The sequence below is a fragment of the Odontomachus brunneus genome, unplaced genomic scaffold (assembly GCF_010583005.1).
Source record: "Odontomachus brunneus isolate Ranch 3 - 2012 unplaced genomic scaffold, Obru_v1 Obru_scaffold_047, whole genome shotgun sequence".
Lineage (NCBI taxonomy): Eukaryota > Metazoa > Arthropoda > Insecta > Hymenoptera > Formicidae > Odontomachus > Odontomachus brunneus.
In genome coordinates, this window is record NW_022639497.1 from 1,509,736 (window position 1) to 1,527,189 (window position 17,454).

Below are 17,454 nucleotides of genomic sequence, written 5' to 3' on the forward strand. Positions count from 1 at the left end.
ATAGCTGTAAATTTTGTGCTTTAAACTGTTTATAAAATACACATGAGGAAAATGATTTAATATTCAATCATTTTCAATTCTATATCTGCATAATTTTTGATAAAGTATTATCGAAAATATTATCACATAATTATATAGTTCAATTGCAGATAAAGTATGTATAATATATAAATAAATATTGAATAATCTGTTTATAGTTGGCAGAGCTAAATGAAACAAAAACTTTACTTTTCTATTTATTATTTTTTCTTTCTGTGCAAAGATGATAAAATTCTTTCGAGATCATTTGAAAATGTTTTCCGAATCAAAAATTTACGTCGACCAGAGGTGAGAGTTTTTTTCCTCGGAGTAAGCATGGAGCTTACGTCACCGATGAAAGCTGGCCGATAGCGACGTGTAACGCTACTACACGGGGACGCGATCATAAACAAACGTGTCGTTCACCTTTGATTTGTCGCGCGTTTAATGCTTACTTTTATTGATATTTTTGGAAAATCAATATGTAAGACGTGTACGTGATCTGTGTAGGTCATTCCGATCAGAGCGGCTTGCGCGGAAACACTGATCGAGCGACTCCCGCGTAATATAAAGTAAGCCACAAGCGATATAAGAATTTGTAGCAAATTTTACGGTAAAAGAAACGAATATGGCAGTAGAGAAGCAGCGTTTTGATACATTGATTTAGATTTTGTCAAATCTCTTCAAAGACTAAAATAATCTCTTCTCTTAATCGCATTAATCAAAATTGTTAGTCGTATATTAGTAATTATAATAGCAACGATATTTATTATCTTGACACAAAAGAATGGTTAGATTCTCAATACGTCGATCCTATTCTCCTCTCTGTCGCGGGACACGCATGAGAATAGCGAACGGGACGGAATAATCGCACGATCGCACTTTGCGATTATCTTGATGGAATCTTATTAACGATATATCTTTGGTGTTTCAGCGGGATCTCCAGTGGGAAATATGCTGCGCACACACTGTCGAGGGAAAAATAGAAACGCACACGCGGGCCCGACGGAGTCGCTTTCGCCGGCTTGATCTCGGCGCAGTTTGGTCATTCATGTAATTCAAGAGTTGTGGAGCAATTACACGCACTGACGCCCTGCCTACTCGCCTTGCTTCCGTTGGAACGGCACGATGTACGGAGCTTCTGCAAATAAAAGTAAGTGGAGTAATTCTAATGCCGCCTTGATAACCGAGAGCCGCACGCGGAAGAGAAGTCGCGTGTTCGCGATCGCGCTCGTCGTCACAGCCCGATCCTGGCTGATATTCCTGCTACGACGACATACCGTGCGATCGATCGAATTGCCACGAACGAGAATATACATTATTGTTGGTGCGTCATGCGGAGAATTCATCGATCTCCCTCGCAATTTCGCGAATCACGAATTTCAAGTTCACTTCGTTTCAACGGAAATTCAGCTCGTTGCTGTTTTCTCGACATTCACCTAACCAATTCAGGTTAGGCGTTAATTCTCTGAAGCGAAACGAAATTGCAGGAGAGGATTTCAACCTCGACCGAAATGTAATCGGAAATAATAATAAGAAAAGAAAAGATTTTTTCGATTATGCGCGTGTAACGTGAGCGCGCGTACGTTCGTGTATCCTTTAAGGAAGGACATTTTTTCGCGGCAACTTGTGGAACACTTTACTACGATGACATTATGTTTCGCATTTCCGTATTGTGGCGAAGTATGCTATCATTATTATATTATCGTTACCCGATCGACCGCGATATTCGCGCTGCTTTCTGCGCGTGTTGCGTTCGCGATCGTAGTAAAAAAGATATTTCGAGATGTATCGCGCAATAAATAGTCGCGATTACGAATATCTGCGTATCTTCTAATAACGCGAATCGTACAATCATGGCAGGTTAAAGGTTGGATCGTAATTAGCGACAATTAACTATTCCACCTCAGCATTTGATACGATATCCTTTACAATTGTGCCGTAACGCAACGCAGCTCGAAAGGGTGGAGACCGTCGTTTGCGAAAGACGGTCGTTGTCAACTTAGTTGCGCATTTCGTCCCGTAAATTACAGCACAGCCGATTGTAACGTTCACAAACGGAGTATTAACCCCTTCAGACCTCTCGCTGTTCGTTATGATAGACATGTGTTTTTTCTTGTTTGTACTGCACAAACGTGTGTTCTCAGAGATGCTTGTTACCATTATCTCTTTTCCTTTCTCTCTCTCTTTTTCTCTCTCTCTCTCTTTCTCTTATCAGTTCATGGACGTGTCTAATATGATTGTACAAATCATTCTTTTAAACCATGCTCTTGTTATAATACAACAAGACAAATGAAATAATAAAGGAAGAACATAATGAAACAGAGATAACACGGGAGATGTTGCGGAGAAGGGATTATATCGATTAGGGTTTTTCCATCTTGTATTTCTTACGAAGTTCTCTCGCGTATAATCCCAATCTGAAATTTTGGTTTACAAAATTCGGCTTAAACATTTCCTTGCAGAATTTGAAGTATTAATAGAAAATCTCGAGATATACGAGACTATACCAGATACTCTCGTTTAATGCTAAAAATACTCTGTTTTGTTGAGGCTTAAAGAAAGATTTATTCAAGAATTATTTAATATTCAATCGTTTCAATAGTTTATCTTCATTTATTATTCTTTATTTTAATAAACAATACAAAAAGAAACCTTGAAACGACTTTTTTACGTTCAATTAGTATTGTTATGCCAAAACGAAATTTATATCTTAATTCGTGTTTACATGCTATCTTTAGCTTTGCACACAACTTTCCTAGCATCTCATCTCTCTTAAATGACCAAATCCTTCGAAATTATTTGTTGTTGCTTTTATGTAAATTAATATCATAAAAGCGTATTATTACGTGCGAAAAGCGATGCAGTAAAAATTATCTTGATTTTGAAACGAGTTAATGAACAGGTTAAACAGGATACTATACAAGTTTTAATTCGGGACTCTAGACAAGGTTAACCACGACAGAGTAGCTAATGAGGACTAACAATTAAAGTTAGCGCTTAAGAAGCTAAATGACGTACACATACGTAAGAATTGAGATGGGCCTTTGGTTGAAAAGGAAGTATTGATAATAGGTAGTATTCATATCGTATTGCGGGGTTATATGTACATAATTTTGGCGAAGATAAAAATTTTTATAAAAAACTGGTCCGCTATTTTGAATTTTGGAAATTGGACTTTAGTTTATAATTAGCAACCTCAAAAACGTATAAATATAAATGTTTATAAAAATCTGTCAAGTAGAAAAAATATGTTTCTCAAATGGCTAATATAATAATGACTAATATACTAATAAAGTATTAATAGATAATATTAAGATGATATTAATAAGATGGTACCTGCTATCGATAGATAGTGTAGTGTCTGCTAATAGAATATAATTAAGGATATTTTAGGCTTCCGAGTTAGTGCTGCGCGTTGTTTAAGTCGTTCCACTTCCTGAAACAAAGTGGAATGTTCATGAAACGTCGGGAACAAATCGACGAAGTATGTAATACTAATTCCAGAAGCTTAGATTAAGTATAACGATAAAGATTTGGAATTCGTGATATTTTCTCAGATAGGAATCGATGACTTACAAAGTAATCAAACGAGTTCAATATAAAAATTTCTAAGATATAAGTTTCCTGTTATTTTAAAACAGATGTTTTCTAAAATCAAGCGATGCAGCATATACATTGAGAGAAAAAAGTTTGGTATTTGTAACTATAATCACAAACACACATAGAAAAATAATTATTATAAACTATGGTCAAGGAAACCATTTTTTTAATTAAATTCTATTATAATGTTAATAATGATAACTTTATATGCGTGTAACTACTATCATTTTTGCATTAGGACTGTCATAAAATATAGTTGGAGTAAAAAATAATTATAAATTTAATTAGATCAAGTATTTTTTTTCTCTTATTATACATCGAAAAAAAATCTAAAAAATGCTAAATATTTCTTTGGTGAGTGCTAATAACATATTTACTTAAATTTAAATTCTTTAAGTAGAATAAATAATTATGCATTCAAGTTAATGCTAAAGTTTTCTTAAGATTTCAAGAAAATAGTTTCTTATTTGAAAAATATTTTATATTAATCTAAAAAAGTAAATATGTTATACACTCACAGAATAAATATTTACTATTTGTTAGATATTTTTTTCTCTTAGTGTAATAGTACGCGATTCGCACTACTTGTTTCAGTTTAACTAACTCGTACGATCAAGTTCTTGTATGCCGCGAAATAAATGACAAGGAGCGAGAGGGAGGGGAGATACAACAAATTTACAAATCGTAAATTACGTTCGAGCTATGTTTTCGTCCATATCTGTTTTTTATCACGATTAATAACAGGCCTTAGTCTATCCGAAAGTCCCGCGGAAGTATCTGCGTGGCTACCCGTGGCCATGCAAAAACAATTTGCGCAATATCGTGATCTTTGTTCCTGTTTTTGTTTTTACTTTAATAAATAGACATTACAATCAAGCTGTCTGTAGAGCTCGTTACGTTGCGTAACGCGCGTCAAGTGCGGGAGAAGAGCAAGTACGGGAGAGCAAAAACTACTATTAGTTTGGATTAATCAGTCTATACATATGCGAATGATGTTAGCCTGTCGCGCAAATTTATCAAACGTGACGTGGACAGTCATCTGCGTAATATTGAAAATGTCGAGGTATCGCCCAATTAAAAGGTCAAGGTTACCGCCGGTATCGTGCAGCAAAAACAAGGGCATTATACGTAGCGATCGGTCTGTAATTAAGACTGATATGTCTCAGCCGATAAGGGGAAGCGCTCTTTATTATTAGCCAAGACACAGTTGGAACACAGTTGACGCAATATGAAAACCCCACGACGCGAATTGACTAGGTTCAATATTTAACTGCGAAGGTGAAAATTGCGCGGCGTGCATGTACTTGCTCAAAGTCTCTTTGGCTATTTATAAGCAGGATATGTTCAACTATATTGATAAAAATATTAACAAACAAATGTGCGTGCCGTACATAAAATATCGTGCGCGCAGACGCGTATATTTCGAAGTAAAAATACAAAACGTAACCGTAAAGATTACGCAACGCTAAAACCTCAAATTCGTATTTATTTTTAATCCTTCCTGTTTTTCTTTCTGAGTTTTTGCTGTCGATATTATGCGAAATGCTAATCAGTCTTAATATATACTGAGCAATCAAATATCAGAAAAAATTCAATATTTATTCATATCAACATATTTTGATATCGAAATGTTTATCGAATAAGAAAATATACATTTTATTAAAGCCGTAACTCTCCATGAAAGGAATGCAATTTTTTATTCTAGTTAAGTAAAGCGGTTTAAGTAGATATGTTATTAGTGATACCGCTGAATAATGTTTTACTCTGTAGACTCTTTTTCTGTCAATGTAGAGTCTCCTCTGTCGCTGACAGCGGATGTCTGTTACGGCGCGCTACGCTAGAATAATTCTGCCTCGGACGTTTTAAAGACGGATTCTTCTCGTGCGGATGCCGTGCGCGCGTGCGATTCTTCAGCGGATTTAATTATGTGAATTATATGAATCAGGCATAATGCCGAGGACACTTCACACTCGGACGCCTGCGCGAGATCGCGGCAAGTGACTCGCAAGATCGCGAGTCCGAGCGCATCGCCGAGAAGTGCATTTCCAAGAACCTGCGCTGCGGATTTTCCGCGCAACGACGAATTCGAGCGAGAAGTTATTCGACTCCAGAGTTAGGACATCGGTCCGGACATTTGTCCGTTGACATTTGTGGAAAGGAAGTGAATGAATGAATGAATGAGTGAGTGAGTGAGTGAGCGAATGAGTCAATGAGAGAAAAGTTGCAGCGTGCTTCGTCATTTCAGTCTCAGAGCTGCTCTCTCATTTCTACTCTCTAGCAGAATTTCTCTCTCACTCCCATTCATGTCAGCTCTAAAAATGACGGACAGGATGCAGACCAGTCAGGAATCACTATGCATTGTCCTAACTTGGACTGGAGGAACTCTGACCGCGTCGATCGAATGAGACGGACTGAAAAATATCGCATGTGCGAAATTCGGTCAGATGTAACGGTTCCCTTATCCAATACTGGTTATCGTCTAGGTAACAATTATCACCGATACGAATCGAAAGGAGAGCTCCAGATGCGATAATGCGGAAGAACATCGCGGCAGGAGAAGCCGCGTAAAAACTCGCGTAGTTTTCCGCATTGACCTACATTTATGTCCTCGATCACCGACCGCTTGACCACGTTCCTAGGCAAGGCGATTGTCGATTGCGGACGAGCTACGCGGAATCGGGTTAATTTTGGCGGTGGGCCTCTTTTTTCGAGATCGCTAACTGTAAAGTTCTCCTCGCGTCGTTTATTAACGTCTACGTAAGTTTCGTCCATTCTAGTCGCGCCGTAACCGACGTGAGTTAATAATTCGCGGCGAAGCCGGGGGAATCTCCGACCGGAAATTCGACACCTTTCGGAGACTTCAATGCGTGGGTAACCGACCGATCGACCGGGTGAAAGTCCGCGACGAAAAACTATATCTGTGAACATCGGTGCGGCGTGTGCGTCGCTAAATTGAGACTAGTTTTTGACAGATTCACGATGCTTCATTTTTAAGGAGCTACACATACGATTACGCGGGTCAGAAAACGCCCAACTTTGGAATTTTTTTCTGAACAAATTATTGACTCTTTGCTAAGATCAACTTTTCGCAAATATTAAATCCGTCAAGTCAAAGATTAATGGAACTAGTCTTTGTTATAGCTGATCTATTAAGATACTGACTCCTGGTATAGTTATTAGCACTCAAAGCTGACGGTTCAATTTGCTACAGTAAATTTACAGTTTCCTCATTAGTTATATATAAAAAAGCTATAATAAATATAAAAAAATCCTAAAGACCAGATTAGTTTTATCAAGAATAACTACGCGAAATTTCAGATAAATTATTTCAGAGCGAAATTTTCACCCGGCAAATTTCGAAGGCTCTCTTAGACTGTATTTAAAAAAACGAAAATTCTCATATTGCACGTAAACCTTTAATTTATATATGTGCTTCATACGTTCTCTAAAAAAATTACATAGATTTTTATTATCGACAATATTTATTATCGACAAATATTTTTTCATGAGATGATAATCGCCTGTCATAATGAATCACTCATACGCGACAGCGGTCGTCATCAAAGTGTTGAACGATTTGATATTATATATCTGTACGTATATTTCGACGATGACTTATCATTTACGACTCGATTAAAGAATGTAGTTTCCTTATAAAACTAATTAAGAAACGAGGTTACTCATAAACGGGCGTTACTCATAAAAGGAGGTTACTCATTAGCATTAGTTTTCGGTAAAATTGTGGCAGCGCGAGAGTCGACCGTGAAAACGAAGTCGAGAATACACGGACGAGACGAAGAGCACGACTGTCTCGTTCTATGTGTCGCGTACAATGAATGGACAGAGAGAATGCTGCTGAGAATCACGAGGAAGTCCTGTTCCAGGACAGTCACCGCTCCACCTACGCGATACGCGAATTGTTATTATTTTCCGAAACCGTCGCGTATTGAGTTCGAGGAGGCGGATAACGGAGAAGCGCGGAAGGAAAGGACCCGCAGGGCTCCGACGCGATGGAACAAGGACTACCTGGTGCGCGGATAAGACGCGGGAGAAAGCGAGAGAGGACGACGCGGAGTGTTCAGAGGTGGTGGTACCAGCGCAGGCGCAGGCGTTGCCACCTGCGTTACTTGGCTGAAAGAGGAAGCGAGAAGCTCGCCTCACTGGTAGGAGCGCGCCTAGGCTCGCGAGGCCCCGATCCTCCTCGAGCTTGACACATTACAAAAGAGTCGAAACTTTGGGATGTAATAGCAACGATTTGACAATCGTTTGGACAAACATTCATGATGCTTTGCGATCACTTTTCAATCACGCGGTCGCGTTGTAAGTCGCTCAACATAAATTTATCGCGGGACTTTTAATTCGCAAGAGCGTTTGCGAATTTTATTGACCTTTAATGTGCGCTGTTTTTGCTTGAGCTGCGCGTGTTGCAAAGCATCGATCAAGGCATGATGAAGGATTATAATAGAAAGAATAAAAGAAACAGAGAACGAAAGAGAAAGAGTGAGAGAGAGAGAAGAGGGGGGGGGGAGAAAGAAAAACAATATTAAGGAGAAATTTCGTATAATGTAAAAGAGATGCAAACCAAATGAAGCGCTCTTGTGCTGCCGGAGCGAGATGAGCAATGCAAGAGCCGAATGGAGCAGCAACGTAGCAGCAGTCAGCAATAGTGGTAGTGTAGTAGTCACCGAAGGGGGCAAAGTGGAGCGGCAAGTGGGGGCAATAATAAATCGTTCACCTGAGCGGCGCGACGCTTCTCCTGTATTCGCAGTGTCTCGGCTGATCTCGCACCGATCGCACGCTCGCCCATCTCTGCCACACGATATTCTACGCGCACGTACACCGATACCTACACCGAACGCACACGTCGGTTCCGCTTGATCTCTCTTCGATTCTCTCCTCTCCTCTCCTCCTTTCTCTTTTCCTCTCTCTCTCTCTCTCTTTCTTTCTTCCTTCTTCTTCTTACCTCCGTTCGACTTCTCGACGCTCCTCTTCCCGATTCAGTCGTCTTTGTCCCTCTTTATATATTTCTTTATATATTTTTTTTTCTCTCTCCTCTTACTCCCACCATCTTTATCTATCTCCTTCGTATCTCCTATCCATATCCCTACCTCGCCCCCTCCTCCGGATCGTATGCCTCTTCCTCATCCAAGTACATCATCATCGCCGGTCGTTCCCACGATCACTGTCGCGGCCACCAGCGGTCGACCACGCAGCAGTCGAGGAAGCAGTCGCGTGCACTCGTCGCGTGCGAACGGACTCGAGGATCAACGAGGATCGCTCGATCGTGGCTGGTACCACCGCAAGCGATCGATCGATCGGTTGATCGACGACGTGGAGGATATCCCTCCACGATATCAGTTGGTCCTAGTGGGAAAGGATATGCGGTGATCGCACGTTTCATCTGCCTCAAAACAACAGACGACCAGTGGAGCGAACAATAACGACGACAGCGTGTAAAAGAGAAGTAAAAGCGCGCCTTCTGGCAACCAGAATCTGCGATATAAAACAGGCGAAACTGTGCGACACCGTACGGTCCGGCACACTTAGCTCATTCTGAAAGGAGGATTGACTTTCTCCAGCTGGTTAACCCAACTGTCCAATAGCCTCTTCCAAGTCGTCGCATCGCGAGAAAACGATCACCAGACGAAGAAAACAACACGTGACGTTGAAAGACAGCAACGACGACGACGACGACGACGACGAAGAAGACGACGACGAAGAAGATAAACAGGACAACAATAACGTCTTTAAGAAAAAGGTGTGTCTGTGCATGACTTGATCTACGAACATATCTCCTGAAGGATCAACCATCCAGAAAGGTAGGAAAAGGGAAGCAGGAGGAAGCGGGACACATACGCGTTCGCACTTGGTACGATTTCGCCGACGGGCGGGTGTGCTGTGATTTTTCGGGGTGAACGCACGGTGAAGGTTCGCTCAGCATGAGGGTGCATCGCGGGATCTGCGCCAAACTGCAAGGCGGTTTCCTCAGACGATGGTGTAAGTACTCATACGTCAGTAGAGAGATCTTGTCTTAGAAAAATTATGACAGATGAGAGGGATTGCGTCTCCTCGAGGAGATCGCGAAATCCTCGAGAGGATTGCGCTTACGAGGATACGCGAGGTATTCGAATGCACTTGTATTTGCGTTCGATGCATCTGTGAATTGCACCGAAATGCATTCCCTTGTAACATAACACGATCATAACGTAATCGTCGTGATCGACTCGACGCGAAAGTCAAGCGTCTCACATGCATACGCGTTTCAGTATGCGCCTTGTGCGTTTATAGCCGGAAGCGTTTCGCGATATTGTGTGCATATCGAGGTTGCGTATTTCGCGGTTAAATCATCGTGATGTTCTCGATGACCGCCGACGCTGCGAATCGATCGAACGAACGTCCCGACGACGCGCGTTCGGACAATGATCGTGAAGTTGACACGAAGAGAGGTTCAAGCAAAGCCATAACCACTGAAAATGTTTCGCCCAATTACATATCTTATAGCGATTTTCGTTACGTTGTTATCAGCGCAAATACATAACAAAAAACAAATTGTCAGTTTTACGTCCTGGAGAGTGCATTCTAGATTTTAAGTGAAACTAACTCATCGTCTTGACAAACTGAAATCTGTTGACAAACTGAAAATGATAATTAATTAATTGATGTTAATTATTTCATTAATAACTCATACATTTTCTTTTTTACGTTTATGTTTGTCGTTTTTGTCGACTTGATAAATATGATATAAGAATAATAAAAATAGTGAAAATAAGCGAAAGAATACTAGAAATTGATGGTTAAAGAAACTTGTGACAAATATTGATGGAACATTTTTGTCTGTCGGCAGAACGAATGGTTAACTTGAAATTTAGAGTGGACTTTGTGATAGCTAAAATTGGCATTTCATATTTTATTGTGTCATATTCAAGTGGCTACTAAAGAAAGGCAATAATGCGCGACTGATTGAATCGGAAATGACAACCCGGGTGAAAGAATTCCGCCTCTCCTTCTCTCTCTTTCTCTCTCTCTCTCTCTCTCTCTCTCTCTCTCTCTCTCTTTCCCCATACGAGTGCAGTTATGCAAGATCAATCATCTTATACAACGTTAATCATTCCGAATCTACTAATGTATGGTAAAGTTCGTCACGCTCGAAAAGGCGAATCGCGCCGCCTCGTCAGCGTTTATATAATACCATGACCATCGAGAGTACGTCAATTTCACTTCGACCCATCAAAATCCCGACGGTGCGTATTTCAATCGCACCACTCGACCGTCTCGATCCGCGTTCTCGAATTTTCCACGTCTTATCAGCCGCGAAGCGGCGTGGTTGCATCGCGCCGTCGGGCACGAGCAAGGCGCAGGGCACCGAGACGTGCGCTTCAGTCCAAGAGGCTGCGATTAACTCGATCATCGCGGGTAATGTCACGGCTCGGTTGTAGCCGTTGCTCTTAATTCGATTCAATGGATGTGTCATCGCGCGCGCACGCTCGACCACACTGAATCATTGCGGCCTATTTAGCGCGACACCGTCGTCGGCTTCCTCGGCGGCGGTGGCGGCGGCGACGGCATTGTCGTTGACAACTCCTCGGCTGTCACCCCGACTCGCGAATACGTGCACTCGTGGACCGCCGCGGTACTTTCACCTCGCGACACGGCCCGAAAGTTTTTCGCCTTACTCCGGTCCGTTGCGCCGGTGAAATGAAGCGTGCTCGCAATTTCGGCGAGTTCCCAATCCGCGATCGCTGTCGAGCGCGCTTTATTAACTTGCTTCCGGAAGGTTTCAAAACGCGAAGCGAGACACCATCTCAGTCGACCGTCATCGTACGTCCCGACAGTCCCGTCAATATCGAGCTAAGTGTCCTTTTAGTAAGGCGCTTCATGCCTCCGAGTAGCATTTCTTTTCTCCGCTCATTGGCGATCGGGTATTGCGAGTAATTTGCTTCGCGCTGGAAAGAATCATTCAATCAGATCTGACTTAATTACGTGTGGAGGATCCTGTCGGTTAATTATGTAAAACATCGGGGATTACGTGCGTTTCCGGGTGGGGAAAATTTGATTCTCCGTGGATCTTTCGATTTGCGAGGCAATGTATGGTGCTGCAAACGTGAAATAACATCGATTAATTGTGTAAAAAAATGTTGATTAATTATGTGAAGTGTCGGGGCGTTGCCGGGAGTAGAAAACTCTGATTTTCTGTACAATTTTTGGCTCAAGAAATGACGCACGGTACAGCAAAATATAGAAGCACGAAATGCGTATAACTGTCATGTTTCCACTGTCACTTGGTAATTTAGTTCGTCGTCGAAACACATATATTCTTCGTATCTCTGGTCGGTACTCGTCAAAATTATACTGATTTAAATCTCCGGCTGCGTGTCTATCTTGAAAAAAGACGTTACTATTGAACATTAATTCTGAGAAAAAGTCACATTACACACGTTCTTATCGTTCCTTCGACCCTGCGCTGATGCAACGAATTATTTTCATAATATTCTTCCTGGATTCACCTCCATAACAGATCTTTATCTTAACGGAACTTTAATTTCAATGTAAGAATTCGCATCGCGAACGGTAACATTTTGTAGAGCTCTATTCGCTCTATTCGATTCTAATTTGTCATGTAATTCATGTTCAGAATAATATTCGATGTTTATGAGATATAGCGTACAATTTTTAACATATTTAAAAGCATAAAAGCAATAAAAAGTAGAAGAAAATAAGCACGTGCGAAAGAGAGAAAAAGCTCCATCCTAGTAAATACAATTTTATTAATAATAATAATTTTATTAATAATAATAATAATAGTAATTTTTCATTGAGTGACATAAATAATAATTCACGTAGAAAATATTGTAGTGAAAATTATAACATTTTTGTAATCTAGGACCATACAAAATAATAATACACATTTGGTTTTTTATCATAAAATTATGGTAATTATATGAATGTTTTTTGTATCGTATATTCAAATCGTCGCCAAGTTTATTATTTTCATTAGTAATTTCCACTATAATTTTAGTACAATCTACGTTTTACAAGAAACATTGTAAAAGAGAATATAAGTTTAATTCTTACTACAATAATTCTTACTACAATATCATCTCAATGTAGATAAGAGAGAAAATCAACTGATGATCATTAATTCATGATTAATTGACAGTTGTGTTAAAAATAGCTTTATCGTTTTTATTGGACATTTTTCCTTGAAATCATCTTTGATACTGTCTTATTGCTCCTCATACCGATACTAATCGACCGATCATTATTTCTGATACTGGTTATCCTCGCTGACGCGACATCGATTTTAAAGGTCGCCCGATCGGGATTCTACGTGGCTAGTACTGAATAGCCTCACGAGATTACCGCGTTCCCCTTTACGCACGCAAGCCAAAGTACGAGGTTTATCTCTCTTGATCCGGTTTGTTCTCTGTGTAAAAACAGCTTTACATCATCGCGAGAAGAGTTTGGACGGCAAGAATTGAACAAATCGATTGATTGGTCAGCTCCACTCATTTGATGTCCTTCAGCACGACATTGATAATAAATAATATGCGGCAAACAACTATAAATAAAGAAAAAAAAATGTTATATGTCGGGCATGATTAATTATTATTCAGAGCCGTGAATATATTATATATGTAGTAATTTCATGAGATGTTATTTGTCTGCTAAAGGATGAACTTTGCGACCATTAACCATTAACGACGATGTCGATCTCATCGCGGATTTACTCACGGCTGAAGGCAAGTATGGCGAGTTGCATCGCGCTCGGTATATTGTCGTATTCGACGTCGCTTTTTTCTCTCCCTCTCTCACCTTCGCGGATACTTGTCGTATGTGCATACGTAAGACATTCGATAGCGTTTGAGCACGTGAGAACGTGAGTCAATGATGTAACGAGCTCCGCGGAAACTTTCGGGCCCTTACGCGACACTCGCGGAAAGTTACGGAGAGGATACGAATGATCCCGTGCAGGGAAGAATTCTTCAAGCAAATTTAAGCACGACTTTATTAAGTTTCAATTAACAATTGATTCTAATCGGTAATGAGTCAGCCAATAATTAATTAATATCTGACATCGGACTTATAAATTGCGAACTGGCGTTAGCAAGAAACGACATGGGGATTTACGAAGGAATGAAGCAAGTTCTTAATTCGTTGTGTCGTGTGTATGTGTGTGTATATAAGAAATTCTTTTCAAATGTGAAATCTTAATTTAGAATGGGTCTTATAAATTCTTGATTTAACGTGTCCCTTCGCCGAGCTGTTTACACATTCTATATTATAAAACATTTGTGCTCACATACTATATTAATCATTTTATTTCTTATGTCATCCATTTTTGTCGATGAAGTAAAACATTTTTCGGGATACGCGGATTAAGATGGAAATCGGTGCAAGCTTTCGTAAATTCATAATAGAAACCATCGGTGAAAGACAAGTCGCTATTACAGTAGTATTACTGCGTCCAGCATTATTTTCTCGTCGCGCGAGTAATACTAAGGGGGAATGGTGTCTGAGACAGGCTCGGCGTGTTTTACATATTATGTGGTGATTGGCGTAAGAGCAGGAAGCACTCTTATATAACACGAAGTAATCATTGCATGCAGATAGATATACACACATGTACATACACACACACACATATGCATCACGCATGCACACACATGCGTGCTACGACAGACTACGTTTAGTTGTATCTCTGTTTGAACAACGGTTTGTCATACCGAATTCTAATCGTGGTTCGAACGAACAAACTACTTTAACGCTTGACAGCGAATGGGAATTGTAAATCTCACGTAAAGACGAACAATCATTGAGGAATAATTTTCAGGTAGCAAGAGAGACGATGTATATTAAAGTTACAGTTAGGAGTTAGAGTTAATTAACATTGTAGTAACAAAATAGTGAATGTGTTAAATTAATTCGAGAAAGTTAATCTGGCCCTTTTCCAAAAGCGGGTGAAGAACAATCTGAGAGAGTATCTTCTAAGAGTTTTCGTCTCAAAATTTGCAGCTATTTTTACTTTTCAAAGCATCTCAGTGCAACATTAAAGATTCTTTTTCCAAAAGTGGGTGAAGAACAATCTGGAGGAGCAGCTTTTGAGATTTTTCTAAATTTGCAGTCATTTTAATTATTTTTCAGAAAATCTCTTGGTGCAATATTAGAGACTTTTTCCCTTGAATTTTTGCGACAAGAAACTGTCTGCCCGTGCGATTTTCTCGCGCAGTACGAGTTTCTCGCGAGATTCTCGCGCTTTTTCCGACGCGCGGTGATTAGCACGATCCGTGATTCGACTTTCGACGAGTGCCATTCGCCGTCGATTTGCGCGACGAAACGCTTCTCGTGCGAAAGCGACCAATTTGCCAACACTTTGCCGCCGCCGATGCAAATTTTCGTTTTTACGACTGCAGATTACCGGTAATAAGGAAAGCGCAGCAACGAGGTCTTCGCTCGTCGGCACCCACGACTTTTTGCCGGTACAACACCACGGGGTAACACGATTGTAACTCGCCGGTCGCGCGGGCGATAAAACTACGAATACGATCGCGTAAGTGCTGTAATTGTCTTCGCGCAGCCGCGGTCGCAGGGTTGTGAGATAAAGCGCGAGTGAAGATTCATTGAAGGCTGCGCGCTTTTTGTACACGCTACTCTCTCATGTGTCACACTGTATCGCAATCGACTAGTAAAATTGGCGCGAGTTATACCGAAGTAAGGAGAGAACGCGGCGCGCTGTCGTGCACGGTGAGAATCTCAGGCTGACTCGCGTAACGACAACGCGTATGAGAAAGCCGTGATTTCGCGAAGATGGATTTCCATCAACGCCGTTCGCACTCCTATTCGCCGCAGGTGCAGCGATCGGAAAAAGAGACGCCGGCCTCTTCGGCGCGTCTCGAGTTCAACGAACTGTCGGTTCGTTCGCGTTCCCATCATCGAATCGTCGAAACGAGGAAACTCGGCGTTCTCATTATGAGCCTTTATTTACGATAGCAATCTGCCGCGAGAAACCTTTCTCTCTTTTTCTCTCTCTCTCTCTTTCTTTATGTCTCTTTTCTTCTCTGTCTCTTTCTTTGAACTAGCAATTACGGGGCCGGAATATGCAGAGCAGTTCGGATGAAATTACTCTTCTCTTCTCTCCTTCGCTCTCGCATCGCGATGGACGCGAGCACGCGGCGCAAGATTCGTGAGTGCACTTATCTAGTCTTGTCTATCATCCTTTGTTCGTCCAATGGAGACTCGGCCGATTTATTTAAAATTAAAGGTCGCGATGCAATTGCCATCCGACTTGTTCGGGAGTCGAGAAGAAAAAAAGGAATGAAATCGATATTTCCAGTCCAAGAGAAATCTTGCTCTTGAATTTTCCACGGGGAACATCGCAAATTCATAAATATGCGAACATCGACTCGCGAATCACGTAGCACGCAGAAATTCTCAGGGAGAAATCCTCATCCGGCATGACGGTGCCCCGTGATTTTTGTTTTGAGAGACGATCTCCGTAGGCGAGGTGAATTACACGCATGTGTCGATTAGATATCGACTCGCTCCGAGTCGCGGGCTCTGCAAACCGACGCCTGGCTGCGTTATTGGCTCGGCAGGAATGCAGCATTCGATCGACCAAGCAACAGCCGGTGCAGGGAACGAGCCAAACGAAAACCTGCGTCGCGGCGCTCCTTTTAGCGACTCGCTGCGACGGTTTCTCGGATACGCTGGCGGAGAGTTTTCCATTCGTGCAATGATTACAACGCTAATGAGAGGCGTCCGTCCGTAGGAATTCGCGTGGGCAAGCTTTGTTTCTCGGAAATATCAATTATCTGGCTCAAACGCGCGCGCATAAAAACATTGTTCATATTATTTTTTAATTCCATCATGACAAGAGGCGCGCAAGAAAATACGGTTAGACTCGCGTTGAGAAAAATGTTTGCTATTTGTAGCTGTAATCACATATAGAAATAATTGTGGCGAAGAAAATTATTTTTTAAATTCCATTTTTTGTTTTATTTAATTACAATTTTATTTATTTTTTAATTATTACTTTAATTTTATTTTTTTACGTTTTTATGTTAAATTCTATTGTAATATTTGTGATAATAACTATATGTTATCATCACTATTTCTGTGCTAGAATAATCAGAAAATACGGTTGGGGCCAAATGTAATTATAATTTTAGTTAAATTAATCATTTTTTCCCTCAGTGCGCGGGATTCTTGAAAGGATTAGAACTGCATAATGAATTATTGTTTAGTCGATGCTTGACGTAAGTAAGATCTCTCTTCGGTGTTTTCCATCCGTGCTGTCCGAGCGGAAAGAGCTTTCGGTTGAAAGGTTAATGAGAAGGAACGATGGGACAGTCACGCGAAGATTAGCTGTGACAAATGATGGTCAGCGATTACGCCGGCGGACGTATGCTGAAGATGTTCCTCGAGTTGTACAAGAACACTTGCATAATACTGATCTCAAAGAGTAGAATCTTGTCCGCGTCTCTCGTTAGTGGCACTTCAACTTCGGCCGAGCCCGATACCTCGCGAATGATCGATCACCACTTTGGCGCGAACACGAGAACGAGAAAAAACGACTCTGTTTTTCCCGTCTTTTTTTACTCGTGCCTCTTGAGGAGATACAAGAAAGAGGTACAAGAACGAGAAAGAATGGAGTACGTTAGTCTATACATTTTTATAATTCGCTCTTCATGATTGTGCGCGATTTGCTTTCTACATTCCAGGTAAATCACTCGCGATTGACATCGACGTTGAAAGCGACGTTTTCAATTTCGTTTACCGCGGCGAATAGAGAGAGAGAGAGAGAGAGAGAGAGAGAGAGAGAGAGAGAGAGAGAGA

At 41.0% G+C, this 17,454-nt stretch overlaps 1 protein-coding gene and 1 long non-coding RNA gene across 3 annotated transcripts in view; one reads left to right on the forward strand and one right to left on the reverse strand.

Annotated features, from left to right (window-relative positions):
• Positions 1-1,016: 1,016 nt before the first annotated feature.
• LOC116844883 lies at positions 1,017-8,322 on the reverse strand. The gene is made up of 3 exons (XR_004378151.1): positions 8,204-8,322; positions 3,358-3,457; positions 1,017-1,159 (listed from the first exon to the last, which is right to left on the reverse strand). It is a non-coding gene; the product is annotated as an uncharacterized LOC116844883 (long non-coding RNA).
• Positions 1,029-17,454, forward strand: part of LOC116844871 (scavenger receptor class B member 1) — a 55,560-nt gene continuing 39,134 nt past the window's right edge. Inside the window, exon 1 of one of the 2 annotated variants that reach the window (XM_032816971.1) lies at positions 1,029-1,171. In XM_032816971.1, coding sequence (XP_032672862.1) covers positions 1,147-1,171 — 25 coding nt within the window. In that variant the 5' untranslated portion in view covers positions 1,029-1,146. Of the gene's footprint in view, positions 1,172-8,389; positions 9,619-17,454 lie in introns of those variants that run through there. The other variant, XM_032816969.1, reaches the window with a different exon arrangement.